Below are 25308 nucleotides of genomic sequence, written 5' to 3'. Positions count from 1 at the left end.
AGGGCACAAGTGAGAGGTTACGATAGGACAGCCTCTGGAGTAGGGGCACAATAAGTAGGAGGGCACAAGTGAGAGGTTACGATAGGACAGCCTCTGGAGTAAGGGCAGAATTAGGCGATGGTGGATTCTTAGGAGTGAGAGGTTATGATGGCAGGGCCTCTGGAGTAAGAGGGCACATGTGAGAGGTTACGATAGGAGAGCCTCTGGAGTAAGGGCAGAATTAGGCGATGGTGGATTCTTAGGAGTGAGAGGTTATGATAGGAGAGCCTCTGGAGTAAGAGGGCACATGTGAGAGGTTACGACAGGAGAGCCTCTGGAGTAAGAGGGCACAATAGGACACTGGCGTTCAAAAGGTTCCTATATGTCAACAATGTAGGCTTGGGAGGCTTTTGGTTAAAATAGACTATATTCACCGAAACCCCCATTTCTACAAGAATCCATGTCTAGCGTCATTAGTGGAAACGAAAAGCAGGAACCGGGCCCATAGAAGTCTGGTGCTGAGTGAGCATACTGAGTCAGCTGGCGGCCACGTGACGTGCGTGCTCAGGAAGTGGACAGGCAGAATGCATACGGGTGCATTGTGCATTGGGATTTCTCTATCATATGTGTCTGCCTTGAGGTTTGGCACCACTTCCCTGGCAGCACATGATAAACCGCAGCTTGCGCCTCAGCCCGATCCTGATTGGTGGGCTGCTGGGCCTGTGTCTCTGCTTTGAGCCCTCTCTGCCTTTCTTCCAGGCTTTTGACGGCAGTCTCTTCGTCTGCGCCATGTTCCTGGCCCTCCTGCTTCTGGCTGGACTCGGCAGTGCCAGCGCCGCCATCTCGTGCTACAGTGATGATGGGCGCCCGGTGGACTGGTGAGTTGAACTCCATTGGGGTGCTCTGACTATGAACCCCCCCCCCCTTTCTCTCCTAAAGATCTCATCTGTCATTGTAGTGAAACAGAGCAGCACAGGAAACCCAATGCATCCGAGACCGCTTTCTGGGGCACTGGATCCTCACCTGCCTGTGATGGCACGAGTGCTCAGTTTAGGGGAACATGACACACTGAGGGTTGGCATGGAGATTTGCCCTAACATACACTGGTTCATCTGTGCAGTGGAGGCCTACTGCTGCTAGAATTGGGGTGTTGAGGGGCTTGGGGACAGTGCATGCATGCTTTGTGTGCCACAGTGCTTGCGGAAATGTGCTTCCTTCATGTTGCCATGCCATGCACGCTTCTCCTTCGGAGCAGATTTGCTTTTTGTTTGCATTCATTTTTCTCCTCATCTGATTTATTTATTTTAGTTTTTTTTTTCTTTCCACTGAATTTGTCAACTTATAAAATTGCTTCACTTGAACATAAATAAATACAGACCGCATGGAAAAGATGCCACATTTTAAGGACCCCTATTGGCATTTGCTCTATAGTATTATGCCCACGGGCTTTGGCACTCCAGAAATGGATAAATAATAAATAAATGTGTGCTAAATTGGCATTTCATTATTTTACTGTGCACAATTTGTGCTAAATAAAATGGCAGGATGTTCCTGGATAAACTCTTAACAAGAGTGGAATTTAGGAGGGAAGACACATTGTGCCTCTGTTCATTGTGCACGTATGTAGGCTATAACATGCTTATTTTTATTGATGAACACATGCTGCCTTGTATTGGCTGGTGGCAGTACACGCATGTATCGAGATGGGCAAATATCACCAACACTAATGTAAAATGAAAAAAAAATGGAGACCTTCCTAGATGTTTTGACTGTCGCTTGGGCATTAGTGCAGTCTGCCTGGGGGGTCCAACGTTTTGTTTTCACCCCATTGACGGCCACAGCTTTGCCTGATGGGCAGCATGTGTAAGTCTTGGAAAGTGAGGTCGGCCTCATGGAGATGCAAGCATGACGCGTCCTGCACCATGGAAGCTCTGCATTCGGAATGTTTACGCAAAGTGTATGATTTTCACTCTGATCTCTGGGCCTCTGTTTCAGGTCTGGGGGGGGCGGGGGGGATTCTCAAATAATGGATCTAGCGTCCGGGTTCTCATAGGTGGCTGGAGAATAGTCAGCAAATGCTTTCCTATTCGTCCCTGTGCCATCTGCTGGTTTCTAGCCATGCCACAACGCTTCTGCCCAGGGGTGCTTCAGGCTGCGCTCCCTAGGCAGTGGTGCTGGCGGCGAGGTTTTAGGGCCCCAGGTGTGAGTGTCTGGGACCCCTTGCGAGTCGGACTGGCCCCTGCTAGCGGCATTGGAAAGCCAGGCCCTCGGGTGCAGCAGACTACTCTGGCCCCATTGCCCAGCTCCCACCGTTGCCCTATACTACACTTCTGCCACTACCACATGCTACACACACTGCTCCTCTCTCCTCTGAGACGAGGAGTACGGTCTCTGCTTTTCCAAATCTTGGCTTTTGCTTGGGCCATCCAGGGTTTGTGGTCCATGGGGCCAAGCAAATGCAACGGGGAGCATTACAAAAATATTCAATGCCACTTAGTTCCCCTCAACACAACAAATTCTTTGCAGATTACGCAAAGCGCTTAGAAACCTGTGGGTATTAAGCGCGTTACAAATAACCAATCATAACAAATCGTCTGATAACCTGGCGGGAGTATGTCGTTGCTACGAAAATGAGCAAAACTCCCTTACTTTGACAATGGATTAATACATCAAATTGCAAAACGTCTTTAAAAAACAAAATACATCGGGTTCAGAGGAAGGCTTATTGTAAGGGGTGTTTGATTGTAATAACCCCTTCTTGCCACCCCTATACTGCAACGGGAATGCTACAGAGCGTGCAGAATCGATAGTCGCAAAAACCTCATTCGCAATAACCTAGATGCCTCATATGAGGTCTCGACCAAACCAAAACCATTAAAGCGGAAGTTCCTCTTGTGATATATCGGTCACTCTGCATCTGCAGAAAACCTGGAACTCCTGTAAGCACATTTAAGCGGCAGTGCTGACTCAGGCTGGAGCGAGCTGTCCTCCGAGAACAGCACAAATAGAGTAGAGGCAAGAACTCTTCCCAGCCTTGGGGATTGCCCTCTCCACATTGCAACCGGAATCCTTCAAATTAACAAGATCCAGCCCACGGAGTCGATGATATTGGATTTCTGTAGAGTGCCGTTACAGCACGAGTGGTCTCTTTGCGCTCTGGGGGGAAAAAGGTCCAACAAAACCTAGGAGGAGGATGGCTACGGCCATGTTTGAATGCATTTCGAAAAAGAGACAACCTCTGGACTAAAAGGCAAAGCCAGTGGAAAATGACTGCACACTTTGCGGGAGAGTAGAAAAGTCCCACCTCTCGCAGTCCCCCGCTGTCTCCAGAGTTCTGGCTCTTTTCAATCTCGCACAACCCAAAGGTGTAGTGAGGCTGAATGGATGCACACCAATCAGGAAAGTAACACCTCAAAATGGAAGCTAAAAAGGAAGGCACAATGTTTAAGAGTGATTAATGAACCTGACCGAGTGTCTTGAGCGGAACAAAGTTCAACTGGGCGCCAAGGTCATGTTTGCTAAAATTGGGGAGGCTCGCTCCAGCCGTCTATTGTCAGTTGCGATTGGACATTGTGTACCCCCGGCAGATTGTCGCTAGCTCATAGAGGGCATATATATCTTATCTAATGGACCTATGCCCATTACCTTCAACCTTCAACTCTAAATATCTTCCTTCTCGAAATCTTTGCTAATCCTCAGCCAACTCCTTCAAGGTCAGTCACTTCTCCAAGCAACGAGTTGGGGGTAGATCTCTTTCTTCTGCTGGGGCCTCCCTCTGGAGCAGCCTCCGTGCCTCCCTGAAACTTGAGGAGAACCATCTCCGGAAGCACATCAGGACCTTCCTCTTTGCTTCTGCCTTCTCTCCTCCTCTCCCCTGTGATCTCCTGGCTGAAACCAAAACTGCACTGGTCACCTGGCCACCTTCTGCTCTTGGGCCCAGACCCCTCCCCTGCCAGTTGCACACCTGCACTGCCCTCCTCCTGGCAAGCCTTGCACTCTGGGGCTGGTTCTGCATCCCTACAGCCCCACCACCAGCACTTGACACCTGATGTCTACACTTACCCCTGCACTAGCCACCAGCTGGTCACACTTCTTATTTATTGTTTCTATTTATCTACTGTTACCCTATGTACTGCACTTCACCTCCCACCTTGCACTTTTCATCTCCCTCTCCTCCGCCTCCCCTCCTGCACTTGAGTAATCTCAATGTCACCTGGCCTAGTAAAATCATTCTGTCTTCCCTCTGTTCCCCTCCCTTGCCTCCTCGCGCCTTGAAACACTTGTGTATAGGCGCGTTATAAATATCATGTCTAATCCTCTCGCTCAATCTTGACCTAGCTAATCCTACAATATTTCGTGTGCTTTCGACACAGCCTCAATTTCCAGGGATCCAGTTTCAGAACGAGCATTACCCACAATATGGTACTCACTTTATCTGGTCCTGCGACTGCAACGTTTGCAAAACCTAGCAGCTCGCGTTGTCACAGGCCTGCCCTGTGGGGCTCATATTTCGCCAGTTTTGCGGGCCCTGCGCTGGCTTCCGGTGGCTCAGCGCATCAGAATTAAGGCGCAATGCATCGTCCATTGGGTGCTGCATGGTCGGGTTGCGGAATATCTTCGCACAAAGTTCACCCGTTATTTCTTTAAGCGCTGTTTGCGATCCGCCTTGGCTGATCTGCTCTGTGTGCCTCCCTTCCATTGTGTGCGGACTGGGGGGGGGGGGGAGGGTCGAGCCTTTTCCATAGCGACGCCTCAGCTATGGAATGAGCACCCGCATGTCATTAAAAAAAGTATCCAACTATTTGGCCTGCAGAACAGGTCTGTTTAGGTGACTGGGTGCATTGGCTGTGTGCTTTTCCTCTCCAGCGCCATGATATATTTGAGTGGCTGTGTGCTTTAGAAATTACCATAACATAACCTGAGAGAGACTATGTGGGATGGGGGGCAGTTACGAGCTGCATTCACCTGTCCTGGGGAGGGGCGGGATTGAGCCAATGACAAAAAGCACTGGACTGATGCCAAGGTGAGCATGTTGTGCTTGAGCGATTGAATCTACAGATTGGTATATTCTACCGACAGCCAACCAGCGTGATTTTATTTTTTTTGTATTTATGGGGGTCCTCATTCAGAACCCCAAGGCCAAATTCCCGCCATAGTTTAGTTACCGATGTATAATGTTGGGTATGCCCACCGAGAACGTGGCAACTCTCCCTCTGCATCCCCTTGACATGCCATGTACCAGCATTGTAGGTGGTGGGGGGGCGACGGGGCATGAGAGCGAGCCACAGATGCTTGCTCTGCCTGCTTCAGGTTTAAGACAGAGGGAAAAGTGAAAATGCCGTAACCTCCGACCCTACCAGTAGGTTGTGAGTTCCATAATGCTACTTTGAGATGTCATTGCATGAGGTTCTGACCTTTTTGAAAGGGGAATAACTGCTGTTGGTTTCCTTTCAAAGCAAAAACAAAGAGGTGATGGCTGGAAGGTTTAGAATTAATCTTAACCACTGGCAATGCTCTGGGCAACCCTCCAGACCACCGTTCTTCGCCTGCCAAGCCATTACAGAGACCCAAGCTACTCCTCACTGATGAGGCCCAAAAAGGCCGATACATGTTTGGGGATGCTTGTGGTCTCGTGCAGAAAGGATGTGACCTAGCAGTTTGGGCTGGACTGCCCCTTTTGGGGTGGGGCCAAGTCTGATTTGCATGTGGTCTTTCCCCTTCTGTAATGGCTTGGCAGGCGGAGAACGATGGTCTGGAGGGTTGCCCAGAGCAATGCCAGTGGTTAAGATTAATTCTAAACTTTCCAGCCATCACCTTTTTTTGTCTTTTTTATTTTTTTATTTTTTTTATTTCATGTAGTTTATACAAACTTTTGAAATACAAAGGTTAGCACAGTACTCACACAATTCCTACATTAAAGTTAAATTTGATCATAAACTCATGAAAAGAGAAAAAAAATAACGAACAGAAGGATAACGTCTCTGCATTGTGTAGGAGAACATTTGTTATGGAGACTTGTACTCTGACCATCACTTCTCAATCACTGTTCACATTTGGTGGCACCAGCTCGAGCATCAACTGTAGTTCAAGAAATTTCGTTATTGCTATCAGCGGTTTGCTCTCGCAGTTATGCAGTTGACACCACCATTCTTCATCACAGTAGGTCTGATGCTTATCCATCTCCTTCCTCAAACATTTCTCATGTTGTTCTCTCAAATTACTGCAGAAGAGGACTAGATGTTTTACATTTTCGTCTCCATTTGAGCAAAATCTGCAGATTATATTTCTTAAAGAAATCATCCGCCGATTTCTCAAGATTTCTTTGGTTTCGAATATGTTAAGGCGGAATTTTAGGAAGAGTCTTCTTAAACGCTTGCATGGTGCAATGGTCAGGTATTTTGAAAGAGTACTAACACTTCTGGCTTCTGTTGGTGAGTTTCGCATTGATTTGTGTGTTAATCTTCGCTCACCAATTTCTATCCCTTCAAGTCAGCACCTTTTTTTTGACTGCATCTGGATTGTGCCATATTGTATCTCCATCAGTACCCAACTGGTTTAGAATATCCTTGCTGTGTTGTCTCCATTCCAACAGAGTCGTTTTCCTTAATAGTTTTTTTTATCAATTAAGCAGATCTGCATCTTCATTAGTCTTTCGGAATAGAGCTAGTTTATTCCATATTATTCTGGCGTTTAGTGTGGAAATCCCAATTTCATACAGGACACAAGCTGTCGGAGTGCTTTGTGGAATCTGGAGGATTTTCTTCCAAAAATAGCCTGCGCATCTTGACCAGATCTTGGAGTCACATCCGAACATGTTTTCAGCTCCGTAAGTTAGTACTGGGATGACTTTACTTTGATAGAATTTTCTAACTGGAACAAAGGAGAATTTTCCATATTTGTTTTTGTGAATGATACCCTGCGATGTTAATTGCTTACAGTTACTGAAAAGCTTCTTCATGGGTTCATCATTAATACTGGAATTGATAATCGTTCCCAGGTATCTCGTGTGAGGGACCTTGTTTAGCTTCTTTGTCCCCAGTTCCCAGCTCGACTTAAGCTTATTAGATTTCCTTCCTCGTTTGTTTTCTAGCACTAGAATCTCAGATTTTGCTACGTTAATTTCAAGTCCTAGTTCTTCTGTGAAGGTTTTTAGAGCTGTTAGTTTTCGTTGTAACCCTATATGTGTGTGGTCTAAAATGACCATATCATCAGCATATCAGATATGGTTAAGTTGATGTCCATTCACTTTTGGTGGAAATTACTTCATACTTGTTAGTGCTTTGCCGACTTCTGATATATAAAAGTGGAAGAGCGTAGCTCCAAGTAGGCACCCTTGCTTCACACACCGTTCAGTTGGAATCACATTTGTTAGATTTCCTAAGTTGTCTAACCGAACTTTGATGTGGGTTTCAGAATATAGTTCTTTGATTGCTTCAATTAAACTGCTATTGCAGCCTCTCATTTAATTTTATCCACAGGATTTCGCGATTTACACCATCAAATGCATGAGCCATGTCTATAAAGGCTAAATACACTTTTTGGCCTGTTCTGATGGTTTCCAACTTCAGCAAATTCAGAATGAGGAGGTGTAGGCTACAACACACTCCTTTTATGAATCCGGATTGGCGATCATCAAAGATTTCCTGTTGTCGGATCCATGTCGTCAGTTGGGAAAGCAGTAAGCTTGCAAACACCTTCCCTACTACATTAAGTAGGGCTATTGGCCTATAATTCACAGGGTTGGTGCGAATACCCTTCTTAAAGATCGGTACTATAATTCCCGATTTGATGCGATCCGTCCGTCTTTAATTATTTGTTGGAACAGGACGATCTCGTATAATTCGGTCCACTCGTCGATGTTGTCTTTCAAATTGGCATCGAAAAGGCCATCAGGACCCACTGCTCTTGAAGCACTGCTTTTTTTGATAGATGTTCGAATATCCTCTCGATCGATCTTGATAGAGGGCTCAAGTGAGATGAATTTTTCATTTTTTTTTAATACATTTCTGAAATGGTTTTCCCACTATTTTTCCATTACTATGTTCGTTAAAACAGCCTTTTCAGGGTGTGTTGATTTATTATTGTCCAGAACCCTGCAGAATTTTTATGGTTTAGCGCTGATAGCGTTGTCTCAGCATCTCTCTGCTCCATCAACGCACTGCACGCTTTACACCAATTATAATATCTATTCTTCGCTTTTTTTATTAGACTCCTGCCTCCAAGTTCTTTTGAGGCACAGATTCCTTTTTTTTGTTTTTTTTTTTTTGTTTGTGCAACCTCTGGATCGTATTGATGTTTTTGATGACTATGTCTATTATGTGAGAGCTTCTTTTTAGTTTTATAGATTTCGAACAAATGATGATATTCTATAGAATCATTTAGATAGACGCTATGTTTTGGTCTTAGAATATCTGTTATTGCCACAATGTCATTGTTTCTCAAACGTAGTCTGTTGTGACCAGGTTCCACCGCTATTTGATGATTCCATTGTTGGCGCTGTATTAGATTTTGCTTGTGCTATTCCGTTATCAGCACATTATGGTCGCTTTGTTTAGTCTTTGAAACTCTGAAGGATCAAATTTCCTGCAATATATTATCAGAAACAAAGATGTAATCTTGGATGGAATTTTGGGAGCCTCTTTCCCAGGTCGATTTTGGTGGCATATCTCCCCTTATCATGCCATTATGCATTGCAAAATTTGTTTTCCATTTCTTCGAGCCAGCTATCGCTTTTGCACTTCTCACCGTAATTTACTGATGCTCTTGAATTTTCCACTTCCATCAACTTCATATTGAAGTCTCCATAGAGCATTCTGATCCATTGTTAGGATGTTATCAATGGTCTCAAGTACTTCGTCCTCAAATCTTTGGTGGGTTGCTATGGTTGTATTCCAGTATATGTTTAATAAACGTGCTGTCGGCGACTGCTTGTTTTTTTCTACTGTTTCAAGACATGTCGTCTGTAGATGGGATTCAATTATGTCAGATGACTTAATTCTCAGCCCACAGTTTCTTTTCACCAGAATCAGTTGACCTGACATAGGGCGGCCTTTTTTTCCTTGAATTGCTGGATTTATGGAGACGTCAAAGCCCTCAACACATGGCGTTTTAGTCAGCCACGTTTCTTGTAAACATATCAAGTCGGCTGCCACTAGAACTTCTGGAATCGACCTCAAGAGATGTGAGAAGCCTCTCATATTCCAGGAGGCAAGTACGACATTGTGCGTTTGGCTTTGGCATTAGCTCCGAGATTTGGAGCATTTAGTGATTTTGCTATCCATGACCAATCATTTCTCTCGCCATTTATACTTTGAGTCGCTTCTGTTGTTTCCCAAGCTGTTTTCTTAGATAAGGCTTTCTCCACTGTTATTTTGATCTTTATTTGCTTTATTTCTTCAATTAAGAACGAAGAAATGGATTCGGTCTCCTCGGTCGGACTGATGCCTATGACCTGTATAACTGGGCTCATTTGCATCGGTGGGGACTTGTCTGTCACAGATATTTTGGTTCCTTGTTTATGGTGTCTCCTTGTACGCCAAGGTGTTATCCACCACATATACTTGAAACCCTGCCTCAAGCAGCTGTCTTTCACACATCATTATTATTTGCACATCCTTCTTATCTCCGATATGCAGCAATACAAATTTTTGGTTCATGTTGGCGATGATCTCTACTCGCTCAATCCGTGAACATTTTATTGCTCTCAGTGCTGGAATTGATTGAAAAAGCTGTAGTATGGAATATCTATTGAGCGGCGCATCTTTTTTCCTGTGTTCAATTCTTTCTACCAAGATTCTATATGGCTGAGGAATAATAAAAGCGTTCGATTTTGGTGGAGGAGTTTGACACTCCTGTTTATCTGACTCCTTTGGCTTTTCATTATTGACCTCATTTATTCTTTTCATGTCAATTGGTTCATTTCGAATTTCTTCGCTGGAGTTATTTCGCCAGGGAGCTTCGCTTGCGAGGGTCCCTTTGTTAGCACTCAAGTTAGATTCCATTTTCAGTGTAATTTTCTCTCGTTTCTCTTCGAGAGTTTGGAATCTTCGCATTTCTGAGACTATCTCATTTTTGCTCGAGTTTTGGGGCAGACTTTTGTCAGCGTCCTCTGCCACGATATTTATTTCTTTTCAATTCTGATCTCTTCTCCTTCTTGGTCGCACTTCTGCGGAGAACACTGTGAGGAAATCAAGTTGTCCACATGTTCAGATTGACTCGATTTATCATCTCTCAAGCTCTTTTCAATCCCCAGGTTGTCACCATCAGTTTCGTCTTCTATCGGACTACTGTAAGTTGATAAATTTAGTAGTTCCTTGGGAGTGACTTTGTTGTCTTCGACCACTATTCGATCACTGCTCTCATTTAGCCCTTTGTCTGTCCTTAAGTTTATTTCGTTTTGGTCCATAGCAACAGGCTCCGTTGCACTTCTTTGTTTTTGTTTTTCATTTGCTCTGTATTATTTACTGTGATATTTCTGAAAAAGTTTGCAGTGTTTCTAGAATGTGTATTCTTTTGTAGTTGCAAGTTTTAAAAATTTTATTTTTTTTTACATTTTCCTTGCTTTGTTTCCACGACAAGATCTTTAGATATTTTTGCAAGTCCTGATTGGCCGTTTGGTTTGTCAAATATGTCAAACCACTCGCCATCTTTATTCTTTGACAAAGGTGACGTTAATTTGTTTCCATGTGAAACATTTTGAGGATCACTCTTCTTTTGTTTAGAGGTCAGGTCCTCTAGCGTAAGTTGATTTGTTTCCTTATCTTCTGTGGTTAACAGCTCATCCGATGACTCCTCAATTACTACTCGCTTGGACGTAGGGCAGGGCTCTATAGTACTCTCTGGCAGAGTTTGATCTTCTTTCTCATCCTCAATTGCCGTACTCTTCTTGCTATCCAAGTAGATTATCATTTCCTTCTCATAGCAACAATTCTGGTGTACATTTTTCCTGTGCTTCTGTCGTTTCCTCAAGCCGCAGTTTGTTGGTTATTTGACTCTGGGTATGTCCAGTTAAGTCTAAATTAATCACAGTTTCTGTGTTTGGGCACTTTTTTGACACAATAGTTTTAAGTCCGTTTCGCTGGAGACTTCTCGTTCTTTTTGCAATGAAAAGAGTGCTTGTTTCGTCACTTCAGCTAGGAGTCTCTTATCTTCTGAGTTGTTTCTTAGGGACTCCTTTAAAGCTGTTATTGATATATCGTTGCCTCTTCTTGTCGTCGCAATCTGTGACGTCATTTCCAACAAGTCAACCTCTGATTTTACAATTTTCTTGTTGAGAAGTGCAATCAAAGTTGTTTGATCGCGAAGATTCTCATTTAGATTTTCCTATAATTTCAGCAGTGGAGCAACAGCTATCGAGGTAGCGGACATACGAATTGGGCTTAATTTCGAGATTGTATTCTCAACAAGGGTAGATGTTGTTTGAACGGGACCTGCTTCTCTTCGCCGTCTGACATTAGTCACTTGCGAGTTCTTGTTTTGCATCTCGGGAGAGCTGTCTTCATCATCTGTCTCAGCTGACGCCATATGGTCAAAAACCTCGTGCCTTTTTAGGCGATACTTCCTCCTCAGCTGTATTATTTTCGGTTATGCTCATTTTGTTTCTACTTTGGAAGTAGTTTATTCAGACCACACGCTTCCCTTTCAGCGCTTTCGGCGCATCTAGATCTCTTCTGTGAAGCCAAGATCTCATCATTACGGGCCTCAAAAGACTGGGTATTTGATTCTAAAGTCAGCATCTCGTGAGTATTCTTGTCCTTGTACTGTGACCAGTCGGAGTATGGTGGTGTTCTTCCACAAGAGCTTGATTGCAAACCTCTCTTTGGTTGAAATAATTCAGAGTTTAACTCTGCAAGATCTTTTAGCACTTGCTCAGCAATCACAAGGGAAACTCTACGACATGGGGGCTGTATGTGGATTTGCGCCTCGATTCTCATTTTCCAGGCCTCTGTGTGAGCCCAGATATCGTCGGTTTCTTCACTCATTGAATCCAATCTTGGTGAGTCTCTTGGCGACATCTGGTATTGGCTGCCATCATGTACCAGCCTGTCCTTTATAGTATGATCGTCATTTCGTGTATTCATAATTCTTTTGTTTTCTGGGTCGGGTTCCTGCATCTCGGCGACCCTTAACCATGCCAACAGTTTTAATGAGGATCCAGGTCGTGCCAGTTTTTCCATATTTCGTGATTGGGATGAAAGATCTGTCGTTGATATTATACTCCGTACATTTGAGTTGCCTGAGGACTTGTGCTTTACGGGGGACTTGTCGCCCTCAAGGTGAGTATCAATACACTGAACACTATTTTGAGTATTAGTATTCTTATCACCACTTGTTGGATTCTTTAATTGAGTAACAACCTCTTTAATGTGGCATAAAGGTAATTTCTCCATTTGTTTAGTTTGCGTTCCCAAAGGGGCATGGATTTTGCCAGGGTCCAACGTACAGTCCAACGTGGTGCTTGCCGGTCTCGCTGGATCGGTGTTTCCTTTTTGTTTTCCCACTGTATGTTGTATATCGATGTCATCGTATTACCCTGTGTTTTTTTGGGCTTAGGAAGGGTAGGGGGAGTGAAAGACATGAGGCTGCCGGACGCATGTGGGCGGTGTATCATTACAGAGCAGGTGAGTTTGGAAGATCGTATCAGACACCCCAAGCCACATTGTTCTGCCGCCTCAGCTTGTGGCTCCCTGGCAAACTCACTAGCAGACTCATGAGAATCTCTTAGCTCGCAACTCTTTGGTCCGAGTAAGTGCACGGTTTCACCTCCACCCGCTTCATCCACTTCCCCTTCGCTATCATTTTTGCACTCACTCTCACCTTCTTCAATCTCTTCACCATCCTTGTTTCTATTAGAGATCGTCTGTCTACATCCTTGCAGCGCTCGCCCTCTAATTCCTCGCGTTTTGACATACGCGAAGGGTAGCTGGAACAACTCGTGGAGTCGCAGACGCAGAGAGATTGGCGTTTCCATTTCGGTGCGATCCTCGCTCTGAGGCAAGTCGCTCGTTCAAGCGTTCAATGTTGATGTCAATGGGGATTCGTATATCGTGGCTTTCTCTAACCCGCGTTTCACTTGGCCGTGGGTCTTAGTTGAATTTCCAGTTCTCATTTTTGGAGGCTAAGTGTGTGTATATACCTCACTGGTGGATCACCCATTACACACATGGGGATGACACAAGAGCCACAGGGACACCAGGGAACACAGGAAACACACTCCAGCACACTCCGCTATGCTCCGCATAGCCTTGGGGTTCTTAAAGATGAGCTCCTCCTTCTGATTAGCAGCAATGGCAAACAGACTCTCCAGCAGGTAACAGGAAACACACTCACTCCAGCACACTCCGCCATCACCTCTTTGTTTTTGGTTTCCTTTCAAAGCCATACATAACCCTTTGCAGTAGTCTCTTATATATATATATTCGGGCCGTAGTCCAATCAGACTATCGCCAGTTTTAAATCGGAAGGAGCAGCAGAAATCTTAAAGTCCATCTGGAGATCAAATTAATCTGCATATTAATTATTGCCAAAATTCATGCACTGCAATTGGAGAGGGGTCCGAACTCCAGCACCTTATTACCATTAGGTTACCCATGTCGCTTCCATATCCCGTGGTTTCACCGACTGATTTAATTTCAAAGTAATTTACTTTGAAATGATTACTTCGAATTATGGATTCAGGGATAAAAAGTGGGTGGGAAAAGTTTGAATAGGGGTAGTAGTGAAACGGGCCATGCAGGGTGTCGGTGGGGAATTCAAATCTAAAAATGAATAATTGAAGTAACATTTCACGGTAATCACTAATTACTTCAAAGTGAGTTCCTTCGGTGAAAGGATGTGGAACCATCATAGTTTGTCAAACTGGTTGGGAGGATCTGAGCAGCTCCAGAGAAATCTCCAGCCACCCTGGCCATCCACTGCATGTCCGTGGCGTAACTGGAATAACCCAGCTCATGTGGGGAGACCATGGGCTGAGTAGTGTGGACCCCCAGGCTCTGATTCCTACCCCCTGTCTTGTAATAACTACACATACCATTTGGTGTGGAAAATAATTTGTTGGCCCTAGGCATTTATTTCTTACTCCTATTCATATACAAACCAAAACTTATAAAACAACCAGGTGTGCTTTTGGGCACACCGTGTCCAAAGTGAGTGCCATGCTTCCGCTGGCAAGTCTCTCGATCCAATTGCCATCCTTTCCTAGACATGTGCCGCTACTGCCTACGACTTTTAACCGGGTATCGAACCTGCTGACCAGCGTTCATTGTGCTCCTACTTCCTTTTAAAAGGGGTGGGTTGGGCGGGAAATTCCCAACGTGGTTCTTCTACAATAAAGCGGTACCCGTGGTGGGTGTGCTTTTCGTTTGGGTGTGCCTAGCCTCGCCAAGAGGCTGCTTTTAAGCCCCTCTCTCCTTTTGTTATTCTAGTGGGGGCCGGCCCTCCCACCGGTTTCCTTGTCACCTTTGCATGTTGTGGGGCCATGTTTCCATGACAACCCAAGGGGCGGCGCCTCCTGGCTGCCCTCCCACTGTGTTGGCCCCTCCTCTGCCCCCACCCTGAGCTATTTCCCCCCTCCTCCCCCGTCCCTCATTCCCTCTATTGTGTCGTATACTTTGTACGTCCCGGGGCCTGTGGCCTACCTGCCACAGGACGGAGGCGTTACCTAAGTATGGCTATCTACTGATGAGAAGGGCCGCTATTTGAGGACAGTGCCTACCAATCCAGACTGGACTAGCCGGGCAAGCAAGGTGATCTTGGTCGAAGGTGTCAAATGCAAGAGATGCATTGTCTCAAATTTGGGCACTGCCACCATCCCACCAGCTTGAGCTGCCTGTCGTGCATCTTCTACGAAAGCCTCAAGCCACAGGCCAGGCTCTGTATTGCTTCTGGGTTAAATGCCTGCTTGCAGTAGAACTAGATGGTGGTGTGATGGTCACATCTGAACAATTATTTTGGAAACGCTACATTTTGCTTTGGACTGAATCGCAGACCTTTACTTTAATTTATACTGCGCACCTCGGGACCCGAGGCTTATGGGCGCAACAAACAGAAAGGAACGAGACAAACATCATAAAGCTTAGCTAATAGGAGGGGGAACAGGAGAATTCCAGAAAGAAGTGACTGCTCAATTATCTAATAGGTGCGTTTACAGGCCATTACACTGGCCATCTAAATAGGTGTGTTTTGCACAAGTCTTAAGATGGCCTGGCCAATAACACGTTGTTGATCGGGAAATAAGAAAGCAAAGGCATGCAAAGAATCGCGATCGGGAGAAGTGACATTTGGGTTCCTCCAAATTGCTGGGAAAAGGGACCCTTGAAGGTACACTTCGATGACGTAGCCCAACAGGTTGAACACTCGGATGTATCAGCTCTAAAAGGAAAGGGGAATGCAAAGAGGGTGGAAAAGTCCCCGAGAAAAACTAAAGCATTAATTCAAGAGATAGCCGACTATTTGAAAATTACCAATTAGGGCTGAACAGCCTATCTTGGCAAAGGGAGTCATTCTCCTGAACGTTTTATTGTTTTTCCTTAGTAGTAGGGCCAAAAGAAATGAGCTTTAAGATGTTTACTTTTTTAGACTTCACTAGTGACGATGAGCACACTAGTTAGTTTTGTAGGTAGGGTGTTAGGGAGAATTCTCATAAATGGCTGATTTCCCTTACCTAATGAGTCCCCAGCAGCTTTGCTGGATTTCTAGGATTTATTTTTTTCACCTAGTGAGAGTGTGAGCCTTTTTTCCCACTCTTACATGTGGTTTTACCATTTGTGTGTTCTTGAGCTCTGGAGCCTCACCTACCCCATTAGCACTACTTTTTGTGTTACACAGCACCTTCAGTGCAGTGACACAGGGTTGTCTTTTAGACTTCCCACTGATTCCATTTTTCTGGGGCTGACGACTGTCCCCCAGAAACATGTAAAGTTGCCATTAACTTTGTGTAGTCTCTGTAAACCAATGACCCAGTACACCCCATCTTACATGGAGTATTGGAAAGGGTTAATTCTTATTCCTTTTTGTCTGTTTCTCTTGGAGCACTGTTTCGCTCCCTTTTCATCAAGACTTGACTGGTGGCAGTGGTAACTACCGTATTTTTTTCTACCGCGGTTATCTTATATAACCATGGTATTGTTTTAAGCTATCATAGTAGCCTCAAACTTAAATCCGCTTGACCATATTGATTTTAATATTACTCCGGCTGGGTTTGTTCGCCATTTCTTATTGTAAGTCTTTCTCCTGTTTTACTCTGCGTGCCAAACCAGGTTTGGTTCCTTTGTTTGCCGTCTTTTCGCTGTCTTCTGCACAGAAGCCCTCCTTAAGGCACCTGAAAGTCTGGGTAGGCAGGATATGAGGGAGGGGGTCTTAGGACCCCTGCCATGGGTTCCCTTGGTAACCCAAGTCGCACTCCTGTTTGTTTGGCTGGGTGACTGTCCTTGCCAGGACAGCCACCCTGCTGTGTGATTGACAGCGAGGCTGTGTGAATGGGGGGAATTCTGTATAAAAAGCAGGTCTCTGGGACTGGAAAGGCAGAGTCGCCACTGGAACGAAAGAACCAACAAGGAGTTGATGGAAGAGGACCCCTACAACGACTGAACCGCCTGGTGAATCCCTGCTGCAGGTCCGAATCTTCAGAATCTGACGACGGAGAAGATCTTCCAGGAAACCTCTTCCCTGGAGCTGGTGGGACCAACTAGTTCACCCAAACTTCAAGCCAGGACCCCTCCTCTGGTCGAATTCGCTGTACAGAGCTACAGTGGGCCGGATAGGCAGAAAGGTCAGACCCTGCTTGGGTTTTAAGGAGCGCACCTTTTATTCGTTGCTTTGCTCTGCTGCTGGTTTCTTCCCTGGGTAGTGCAGGACCCTTAAGTCTTCCTACTTCTTGTCAGTCTGACAGTTTCTTCAGGAACCGTGAGCCTGCAGGAACTACCAGGAAGATCCACCTCAGCCACAGCTCCTTCTCCGTTTTAAGGTACTGTGCAAACCCGGTTGTTCGTTCCGTTCAGCCGTGGTGAAAGTGTGTGAAATCGTTCGCCAAACCGAGGCTTGTCTTCTCTTCTTTTACATTACCTTTTCTGCCGACCAACTTCGTCAGTAACCCGTCGCACGAACTTTCCCGCGAATTACATTGAACTGTGAATCTTGCGCAAAAGACTTTTATACCATTGACTTTGGCTCTAAGCCTTTTCTAGCTGATTCTATCTATTGACCTGAGTACTTACCTGTTGGTGTGGTTCAATTTCTGCTAACCTTGTCTTTCCCTCCCTTTTAAATTGCTAGAGTGCCATTTTGCTCCTACTTCATTTTGTGAGCTTAACTTGTCTGGAACTTATTGGGAGTGGTGTGGTGTGTTAAGAGTATGATTTTTAGACTGCTTATAATAGTGAAATGTTATACAACTGTTGAGTAAATAAATGTATATTCTTTTACTCAGAAACCTTGAGTCAGTGTTTGTTTGAATCATAATAATTGCTGTCCTTTGTGTAACTATTGATACTGCTCACTTACTCTTGAGATAAGCCTTGCTGCTCAGCCATTGCTACCACTTTACTGTGTAGTACAGGCTTGTACCAAAGGTGAATTTGTACTGTCACTTGTAGGCTTAATTGTGTGTGGTGTTCCCAAAGGGCACTGCATATAATTCTGCCTAACGTAGGGAAACCCATACAATAGGGAGAGATGGGTCACTTTCTTCTTATTTCAATAAACAATTGTTGGTTATGACACTAACTAGTCAGTCTCCATCTGTCTAGCTACACTGTGCGCTCTGCTATTCTCTTCGCTTTCTTCTCTTTCCAGTAGCTTCTTTTCTCTCTGACCATTCCCTTGTCTGGCCTCTCTCCTAGCCTCGCTCTCCTTGCAGCTCCTCTCTCATGCTCCTCAGAACTTGCTACTGAGCAGTTCCCTACCCAAACCTTTCATATCCGAATTGCTGCCATTTTACAGCTGTCCTTTCGCCACCTCCCTCAGGTTTATCATTTACAAGCTCCCTAGGCCCACGAGGAGCCCGCCGGAGGATGGAATGAGGTACATGTACCAGGACAGCTCCACGGGAGGCTGGGTGAAGGGCAAGTCCTTGATGAACAGCACAGAGGTAGCAGTCGGACGGACTCTGCTCCAGCTCTACAAGTCCACTCAGAACCAGGTAATGTCCAGCCATGAGGATGTACCAAGTCCACTCAGAACCAGGTAATGCCCAGTCCCCAGGGGGGGCGTGCATTAAAATGACATATGTGCCACAGACCTGGATGGAAGGAGAGGTGCAGTGTTGTTGTGTTAGGCGAGATATGGCCGCGCAGAGGCGATGTAGATCCAAGTTTACGTTTCCAGATTTTAATCAGGATCTTTTACCTGTTTTATACTTGATGGAGAATCTGCACTTTAGACTCTTCTGTCGAGTTGTGCAATAATTGTATGTACTAGCCTAGCCGGGTAGCAAAGGAGCGCTGTACATATGGGACCTACCCGGCGGGGGGGGGGGGGTTATAGGTAAGGGTGTGGTGGTAGTAGAGGAGCTGGGAGGGATGGGGGGGGTATATGGGAGAGGGGGAGATGCAGAGTGGGAGAATTCATTCAATTTAGTGATTGGGGCCGGGTAAACTGCTTAGTCCACATCTGTGGCCCTTGAGGCCTTGATCCAAAAAATCAAAGGATCATACGAGACATAAGGAGAAGTCAAGGTTGTTGACGCCATCAGCACTTTTGACGCTCGCCAGGCCCTCTACATCGAAGCCTTAGCTAACTGCGCCACACTTGCCAGCCGTCAGTGCCAAGCACCCATCCAAAATCGGCGCTGATAAAGAAAATATTGACAACTTCGTTGTCGAAGCCTGTTAGCACAAAACCTTACAAAATATATGCTCCACTCACAGAGTTTTTACATTTTTGAAGAGGAGGAGCATTCTGAGAATGATGAAGCCCTATTTGGCTTACAGTACGGCACACCCAATGTACCATCTCTGAAGAATCCAGAATGCAGGACCTGTAACAGAACTTGCAAACAGCAAGTGTGGTAGATACCTCGCCAGTAAATTGGAAAGCCAGAGGCAGGGGAACATCCAGACTCCTTTTATAGTCAGCTCATGTCGAGTGGTCAAATACTTGGGTTGGAGTAGGCCCCCATTGCCCTATGACATTCTGGACAAGGGTCCACAAACGACCCTATTTTACCTTTTCATGTGGCACTGCAAAAAAAGGGTGGCTAGGAACTGGGAGACTCCGGAATCTAATCCGGCAGTTGACAAGAACTTGACACAAAAATAACGCCCCTCCATTAGTGACCCCAACTGCCTGTCGAAATAACCCACTCCGGAGAGTCTGGTGGTGCCGGCAGCTCCGGCTACTTCTAAACAGGCAGCGTACCCTACCATCACTCCTGATAGGGACGACAAGCGCCTAGCTGGACGGGCGAGGAAGGTATTTTCTGCAGAGAGCATGGTACTAAAATCTGTCAACTCCACTTGTTCCCTTGCAAAGTTTTCGTATACTCTATAGGACTCTATCTCCATGGCGGCAGAGCATATTCCCGAAGGAGATGAAAGGGACAGCTTCTTAGCTATTGTCAAGGTTGGCAAAGAAGCCATGTGAGTCCCTTTAGTCGGTCCGGATTCTGCTGACAGCATCAGCGGCTTCATGGCTACCAGCACTGTGATGCGCAGATTTGCGTGGTTGAGGAAATTGGGGTTTGCACCTGATGTGCGATCTAGGCTTCTCAACATGCCTTTTGACAGGTCTCATCTTTTTGGCAGCAAGGCTGACGAGAGCCTTGAAGTTGCAGACCTCGAAGGCGTCAGGCAAATCTTTAGGTGCCGCTATTAGGCAACCTCAGCCTTTTCGTAGTAGTGGACTTCCTTGGAGGGTAGATCCTATTGCTACTTCTCCTCAGTTGGAAGGGCGAGAGGAATGGCCAGTCAAAGAGGCCAGAAAAGATTCCCTGATGGTGGACGAGGTAGAGGTGCAAAGCCAGCTCAAGCGGCAGCCTCCTTAGCATTGGTTTCTACATCAGCCGCCACAAAACAAACCACTCTGAGGGCTTCAGTCACAGCTCACCAGTGGGTGGCAGACTGAGTCGGCATCTAAAAGAATGGCTAGACATTACTTCAGGTGCTTGGTCTCTGGAATCCATAGCCCATGGTTACTTCCTTCCTTTATAAAGAGACCTCAGAACAATCCACTGGGGGAACCGCTTTTTGATGATTCCAGATCCACTCCTTGTGCAGGAGATTTTAACCCTGCTAGAGAAAGGTGCCATAGAACCAGTGCCTGTAGCGGAGCGGAACGAGGGATGCTACTCCCCATATTTTTTGATACCCAAGAAGGACGGAGGACTGAGACCCATCTTGGACTTGAGATACTTGAACAAGTTCCTCAGGAAGGACAGGTTCAAGATGTCACACTTTCTCAGATCCTTCAGGCCCTCAACACCAGGAGTGGTTGGTGTTATTGGACCTTCAGGGTGCTTATTTTCATGTGCCAATCCATTTCAAGTACAGAAAATACCTGAGGTTCGCAGTTGGCGGTTCTCATTATCAATTTCAAGTTGTGCCAATTCGGGCCGACCTCCACCCAAGGGTTTTCACCAAACTGGTGGCGGTAGTGGCAGCGAGTCTCAGGAGAAGGGGGGATCCACGTCTACCCCTACCTGGGCGATTGGCTGTTCAGGGTGCGTTCTCGTGAACAAGCCCTGGATCTTCGCAGTCACCTGCCACTCTCTTCAGACTGCTTCTCCCTCAATTACAAGAAGTCCCATATGACACCTTCTCAAATGCTCCTGTACATCGGACCTGTACTAGATACATCCTTGGGGAAGAGCTCGCCACCCGAGGTGAGGGCTCGAGACACAAAATTTCAGAATGCCCACAGTCTACCGGCATTCATTTTTTTTTTTTTTTTTTAAATTTATTTATTTATTTATTTTAATTTTATTTTGTTTATTTATTTATATTTTTAGGTTGCCTGGCCTCATGGCATCCGGCATTTTTCTGGTTCCAGAGGCCCGCCTGAGAAAGAGATCCCTTCAATGGGCTCTAAAAACTCAATGGTCCCAGTTATCAGGAAAGATGGCAGACCTACTTCTGGTTCCAACCAGGGTCTCACAGGATCTTCTGTGGTGGGCCTGCAAGGACAATATTGAGAAGGGAGAACCCTTTTGGCAACCATGGCCGGAGATTACAGTAGTGACGGACGCCTCACTCACTGGGTGGGGAGCCTATGCCAGCGATCTGACATTGTTGGTCTCCATCAGAATCCAAACTACATATCAATCTGTTGCCATGCGCTATCTCAACAAAAGAGGCAGTGTAGGGTCACTACCACTGTGCAGAGAGGCAATGCAGCTCTGGTACTGGGCAATTCAGGAAGCAATCTCTCTATCAGCAGTTCACCTAGCCGGGGAGGAGAACACGGCGGCGGACGCTCTGAGCAGAAAGAGCACAGTCTCCCACAAGTGGGAACTAGCTCAGGAAGTCCTTAAAGAGATCTTCACCCTTGGGGGAACCCCTGAAGTAGATCTTTTTGCGACCGAGGTCAACCGGAAGTGTGAAAGATATTGCTTCAGGGAATTTCCTCTGAAGGGAGCTCTAGGAGACTCGTTTGTGGTGGACTGGGAGTTTCCACTCCTGTACGCGTTTCCTCCAGTCCCCGTCATTCCTCATGTAATCAGGAGGTTGAGAAGGTTCGGGAAACGCACGATCCTAATTGCCCCGGAATCCGTTCCATCAATGCGGAGTACAGTCACTCCTGTGTTTTACGGGTATCTCTGCTGCAAGAGGAGGAAAAACCGAACTGGGGCCAAACGGCGCTGTGCGTGCTATATATGCCTTCGGTTACATCATCCTCAACTGAGGCCTTCGAGGGACATCGACATCACCTTGACGCACAGCGCCCTCTGCTGAATTTCTTTTTTTTTCCAAAGCAGCTCAAGCTGGACAACAAGTGTGAAAGATGAGGAGTACGTGGGGGGGAACATCCAGTCGAAAGAACGTTACCAGGGACAAGTAACTTGTTCTTCTTGACCAGGTAGAGTGGTTGTAACTGCTTTGCATGCAGGCTGTCTTGAACATTATGCATCCCTGACGGGGTGGCCAGTGCAGCCCCTTGTGGATGAGGAGCTGTGGTTGAATGTTCTTAGTCCTTTGAGGCATGAGGCATGCTGGACCTCTTTCACAGGGGTCAAGGTAGAAACTGGGACTTTTGGCGAGTATGGTGTTGCCACTATCCAGGTGGGTGACGACCGGGGTTCGAGCAATGGTTCTGAAACTCGGGACAGCGTTTATTTTGCAGAAGAGTGCAAGCTGGTACCATGCTCCTCTTGGCAATGTATGTTTTGAAGGAGAGGTCACAGTTTGTGTTCAAGTCTAGAACGTTTGAACTGAAGAGTGACTCTGTGGACCTTCATGTCAGTCTGGCAGTTCTGACCTTGGGTATGCTTGGTGGGAATAGCTAGGGGAATGCATTGGGCCTTGCGTAGGTGCTAGATAGCCAAGTTTGGATTGGGGGGGGGGGCGCGCAGTGCTTGAGTCGATAGATGCAATGTATCTTTAGGTAACGCTGCATGTCGTTTGTATATTGGTGCATCATGCCTGTGTTGGTTAGAGTTTTCCCTCAGATATTCCATGTAGATATTAAAGATGGTGGAGTTGTAGGAATGCTATCATCCTATTGGTGGATTTTACTATGTATTAGCTGAATATTTGATTCCTTTGCACATTTCCTCTATTCTCGCGTAAGCTGTAATGGGGCGTAACAGCAGGTAGGTGGTGGCTCTCTGCACCCTAGGAATTGTGACTCTGCTTCATGCAATGAGTCCTCCCGTGCAGCAGGTGGCGCCTCCTTGCAGGTGGAGAGGGTGGCTTGAGTGATGCCTCTGGTCCAGGGTTGGCTGCTTGGCTTCACCTTTGTTGGTCTGGCGCCAGGAAGACCTGCTGCTAGTTGTTTTGGTCTCCACCTCTGGCGCCTTCCAGTTCTTTGCGAGGCCCCCCTAGGCATGGAGGAGTATGCCGCAACACATGGGCACCAAGCTTCAGGCTCTTGAGGGTCGATCTCCATGGTAGCCCTGGATCCCAGGCCCAGCCATTGCTGTGGGCCGCCCTCTGAAGAAGAAATCCTTCTACGCCTTGTTGAGCAGCATGCGTGTGACACCAAAGTGCTATTTCGAGGGGATTGGGTCCTCCGACGTATTCCATATCTATGACAGTAATCACCAAGCTGTGCTGCTTCGGAAACTTTTTCGGCGTCTGCGTCCTGCGTCGATGACGTCGATGCGCCGCCGTCGAGGACCTCCTCCGACGTCATCCGATGTGATAAGTAGGACGCACGACGCCAGTAGCCTCAGTTCCGTTTTTTCCGCGAACGTGTTGCTTCGTGTTTCTCGGTTCTAGCCTCGACTCTTTGGAGTTCTGTTCTTTCTGGTTCTTCGAGCCTGTTCGTTTGTGAATATTCCTTCGCAGCGATGTCTTCCACTTCGTCTTCAACCCCGCGTCCGGGCTTCAAGAAGTGCGGGGTGTGTGGGTCCAAGATGTCGGTGACTGACTCGCACGACGCCTGCCTCTGGTGCCTCGGGGAGGCCCACGACACGGATGACTGTGTCGACTGCCTGTCGCTCACTTCCAAGGCCTTACGCGAACGTAAGAAGAAATTGTCGGTAGGTCGGGTGTCCAAGCCCCGGAAGTCGAAGTCGGCGGGGCTTTCGACGGATGATTCGAGGGGTGACTCTCCGCGTCATCGTCGGAGGTCTCGTCGGTCTTCTTCTAGGAGTCGGTCTCGCCACTCCTCTGCCTCTTCGAGGCGTTCTCGGAAGCGCCGTCACCGGTCGCCTTCCAGGTCCTCTTCCGAGGACTCTGCCCGGCACGTCGGTTATCCCACCAGCCGTGCGACGCCGGAGGAATGGGCTTCCTTCGGGAAGAAAATGTTGGCGATTCTTGAGTCGCAGGGTACTCAACCGTCCGCGCCCCCGAGTGGGGTCGGCCGTGTGAGGTCGAGAGACGCCGCTCGCAAGAGTGGTCGGCACGAGTCACGGGAGAGGTCCCGTTCGGACAAGGAGGCTCGTTCTCGCCGTACCCGTTCCAGGTCCCGGTCCTCGACGCGATCGAGACCGTGTGCACCTGTGATGTCTTCGAGGAAGACATCGACGTCTGAGGCGTCGAGGGCGTCGACAGGCTTTCTCGAGGCTCCGGCTCCGAGGAAGTCGTCGAAGCCGTCGACGTTCAGGTCGTCGAGGGACACGCTCGGGGCTCCGGCTTCGAGGGCTGTGTCGACGCCGCCGATATTGGAGGCGCTGCATCTGACGTCGACGCCGATTTCCTCGACGTCGACGCCGATCCTCTCGGCGCCGTTGCCGGTTTTCTCGACGGCGGCGCCGATTCGCTCGACGCCATCGACGCCTTTCGTGTCGGAGGTGCCCCGTGTCTCGGGTGTACCCCCTAGGAAGGCTCTGGCTAAGAGCAGGCACTCTCAGGTGCCTTTCCACCTCTTGGATTATATTTCGGAGGCGGATGAGGATTCGGTTGGCCTGGTTCCTGATCAGGTGCCGGATGACATTGTCTCGGGCCATAGTCAATTTGACGATTTGAGGCAGTCGCTGCATGATGCTAGTGGTCTGGACACCTCTCCGGAGGTGGAATTTGGTCGGCCTGAGCCTGGCTCCCATGCTGATTCCTCATACCGGCGCCTTATGGCTAGGGTGTCTGAGTATCTGGGATGGTCTGCTCCCCCAGGGGAGTTTGTGCAGGATGATCTGACGGACATCCTTGATGTTGGTCCCCCATCTGACCCGGTTCTGCCATTCCATATGGCTTTACAGCGTAGGGTGGCGGCGGCTTGGACTGCTCCGGAGAGTCTCCCGGCAGTGGGCAGATCCTTGTCGCGGAAATACCGTCCAGCCGGTGGCGACCCCTGCTACTTGACCAGGCACCCCACTCCGGAAAGTTTGGTGGTGCAGGCGGCCACGGCCCCGGCAAAGCAGGCGTCGTACCCTACCATCCCTCCTGATAGGGACGACAAACGTTTTGATGGCTGGGCGAAGAAGGTGTTTTCTTCTGGTGGTATGGCGCTTCAGGCGGCCAACTCCATTTGTGCCTTGTCACGTTTCACGCACACTCTGTGGAACTGTGTTGCGTTAGCGGCTGAACATATTCCCGAAGGGGACGAACGGGTTGGTTTCCTTGCTTTGGTCCAGGATGGTAAGGATGCCATGTGTGAGTCCGTTCAGTCGGGTTTGGACTTAGCTGAATGCGTCAGTAGGTCCATGGCGGCGAGCACCGTGATACGCAGGTTTGCGTGGTTGCGGAAGTCGGGGTTTGCTCCTGATGTGCAGTCCCGGCTCCTCAACATGCCCTTTGA

General features: G+C 47.3%; 1 protein-coding gene across 2 annotated transcripts in view; it reads left to right on the top strand.

Moving 5' to 3' along the window:
• The window catches only part of DNASE2 (deoxyribonuclease 2, lysosomal), a 121065-nt gene that overhangs the window by 39383 nt on the left and 56374 nt on the right, over nt 1-25308 (top strand). Inside the window, exons 2-3 of one of the 2 annotated variants that reach the window (XM_069604142.1) lie at nt 739-857; nt 17941-18115. In XM_069604142.1, coding sequence (XP_069460243.1) covers nt 769-857; nt 17941-18115 — 264 coding nt within the window. In that variant the 5' untranslated portion in view covers nt 739-768. The remainder of the gene's footprint in view (nt 1-738; nt 858-17940; nt 18116-25308) is intronic. The other variant, XM_069604144.1, reaches the window with a different exon arrangement.

The sequence above is a fragment of the Ambystoma mexicanum genome, chromosome 3q (genome assembly GCF_040938575.1).
Source record: "Ambystoma mexicanum isolate Mex_15411 chromosome 3q, UKY_AmexF1_1, whole genome shotgun sequence".
NCBI lineage: Eukaryota > Metazoa > Chordata > Amphibia > Caudata > Ambystomatidae > Ambystoma > Ambystoma mexicanum.
Note: the sequence above shows the minus strand (reverse complement) of the source record. Positions and strands in the feature narration are given on the sequence as shown.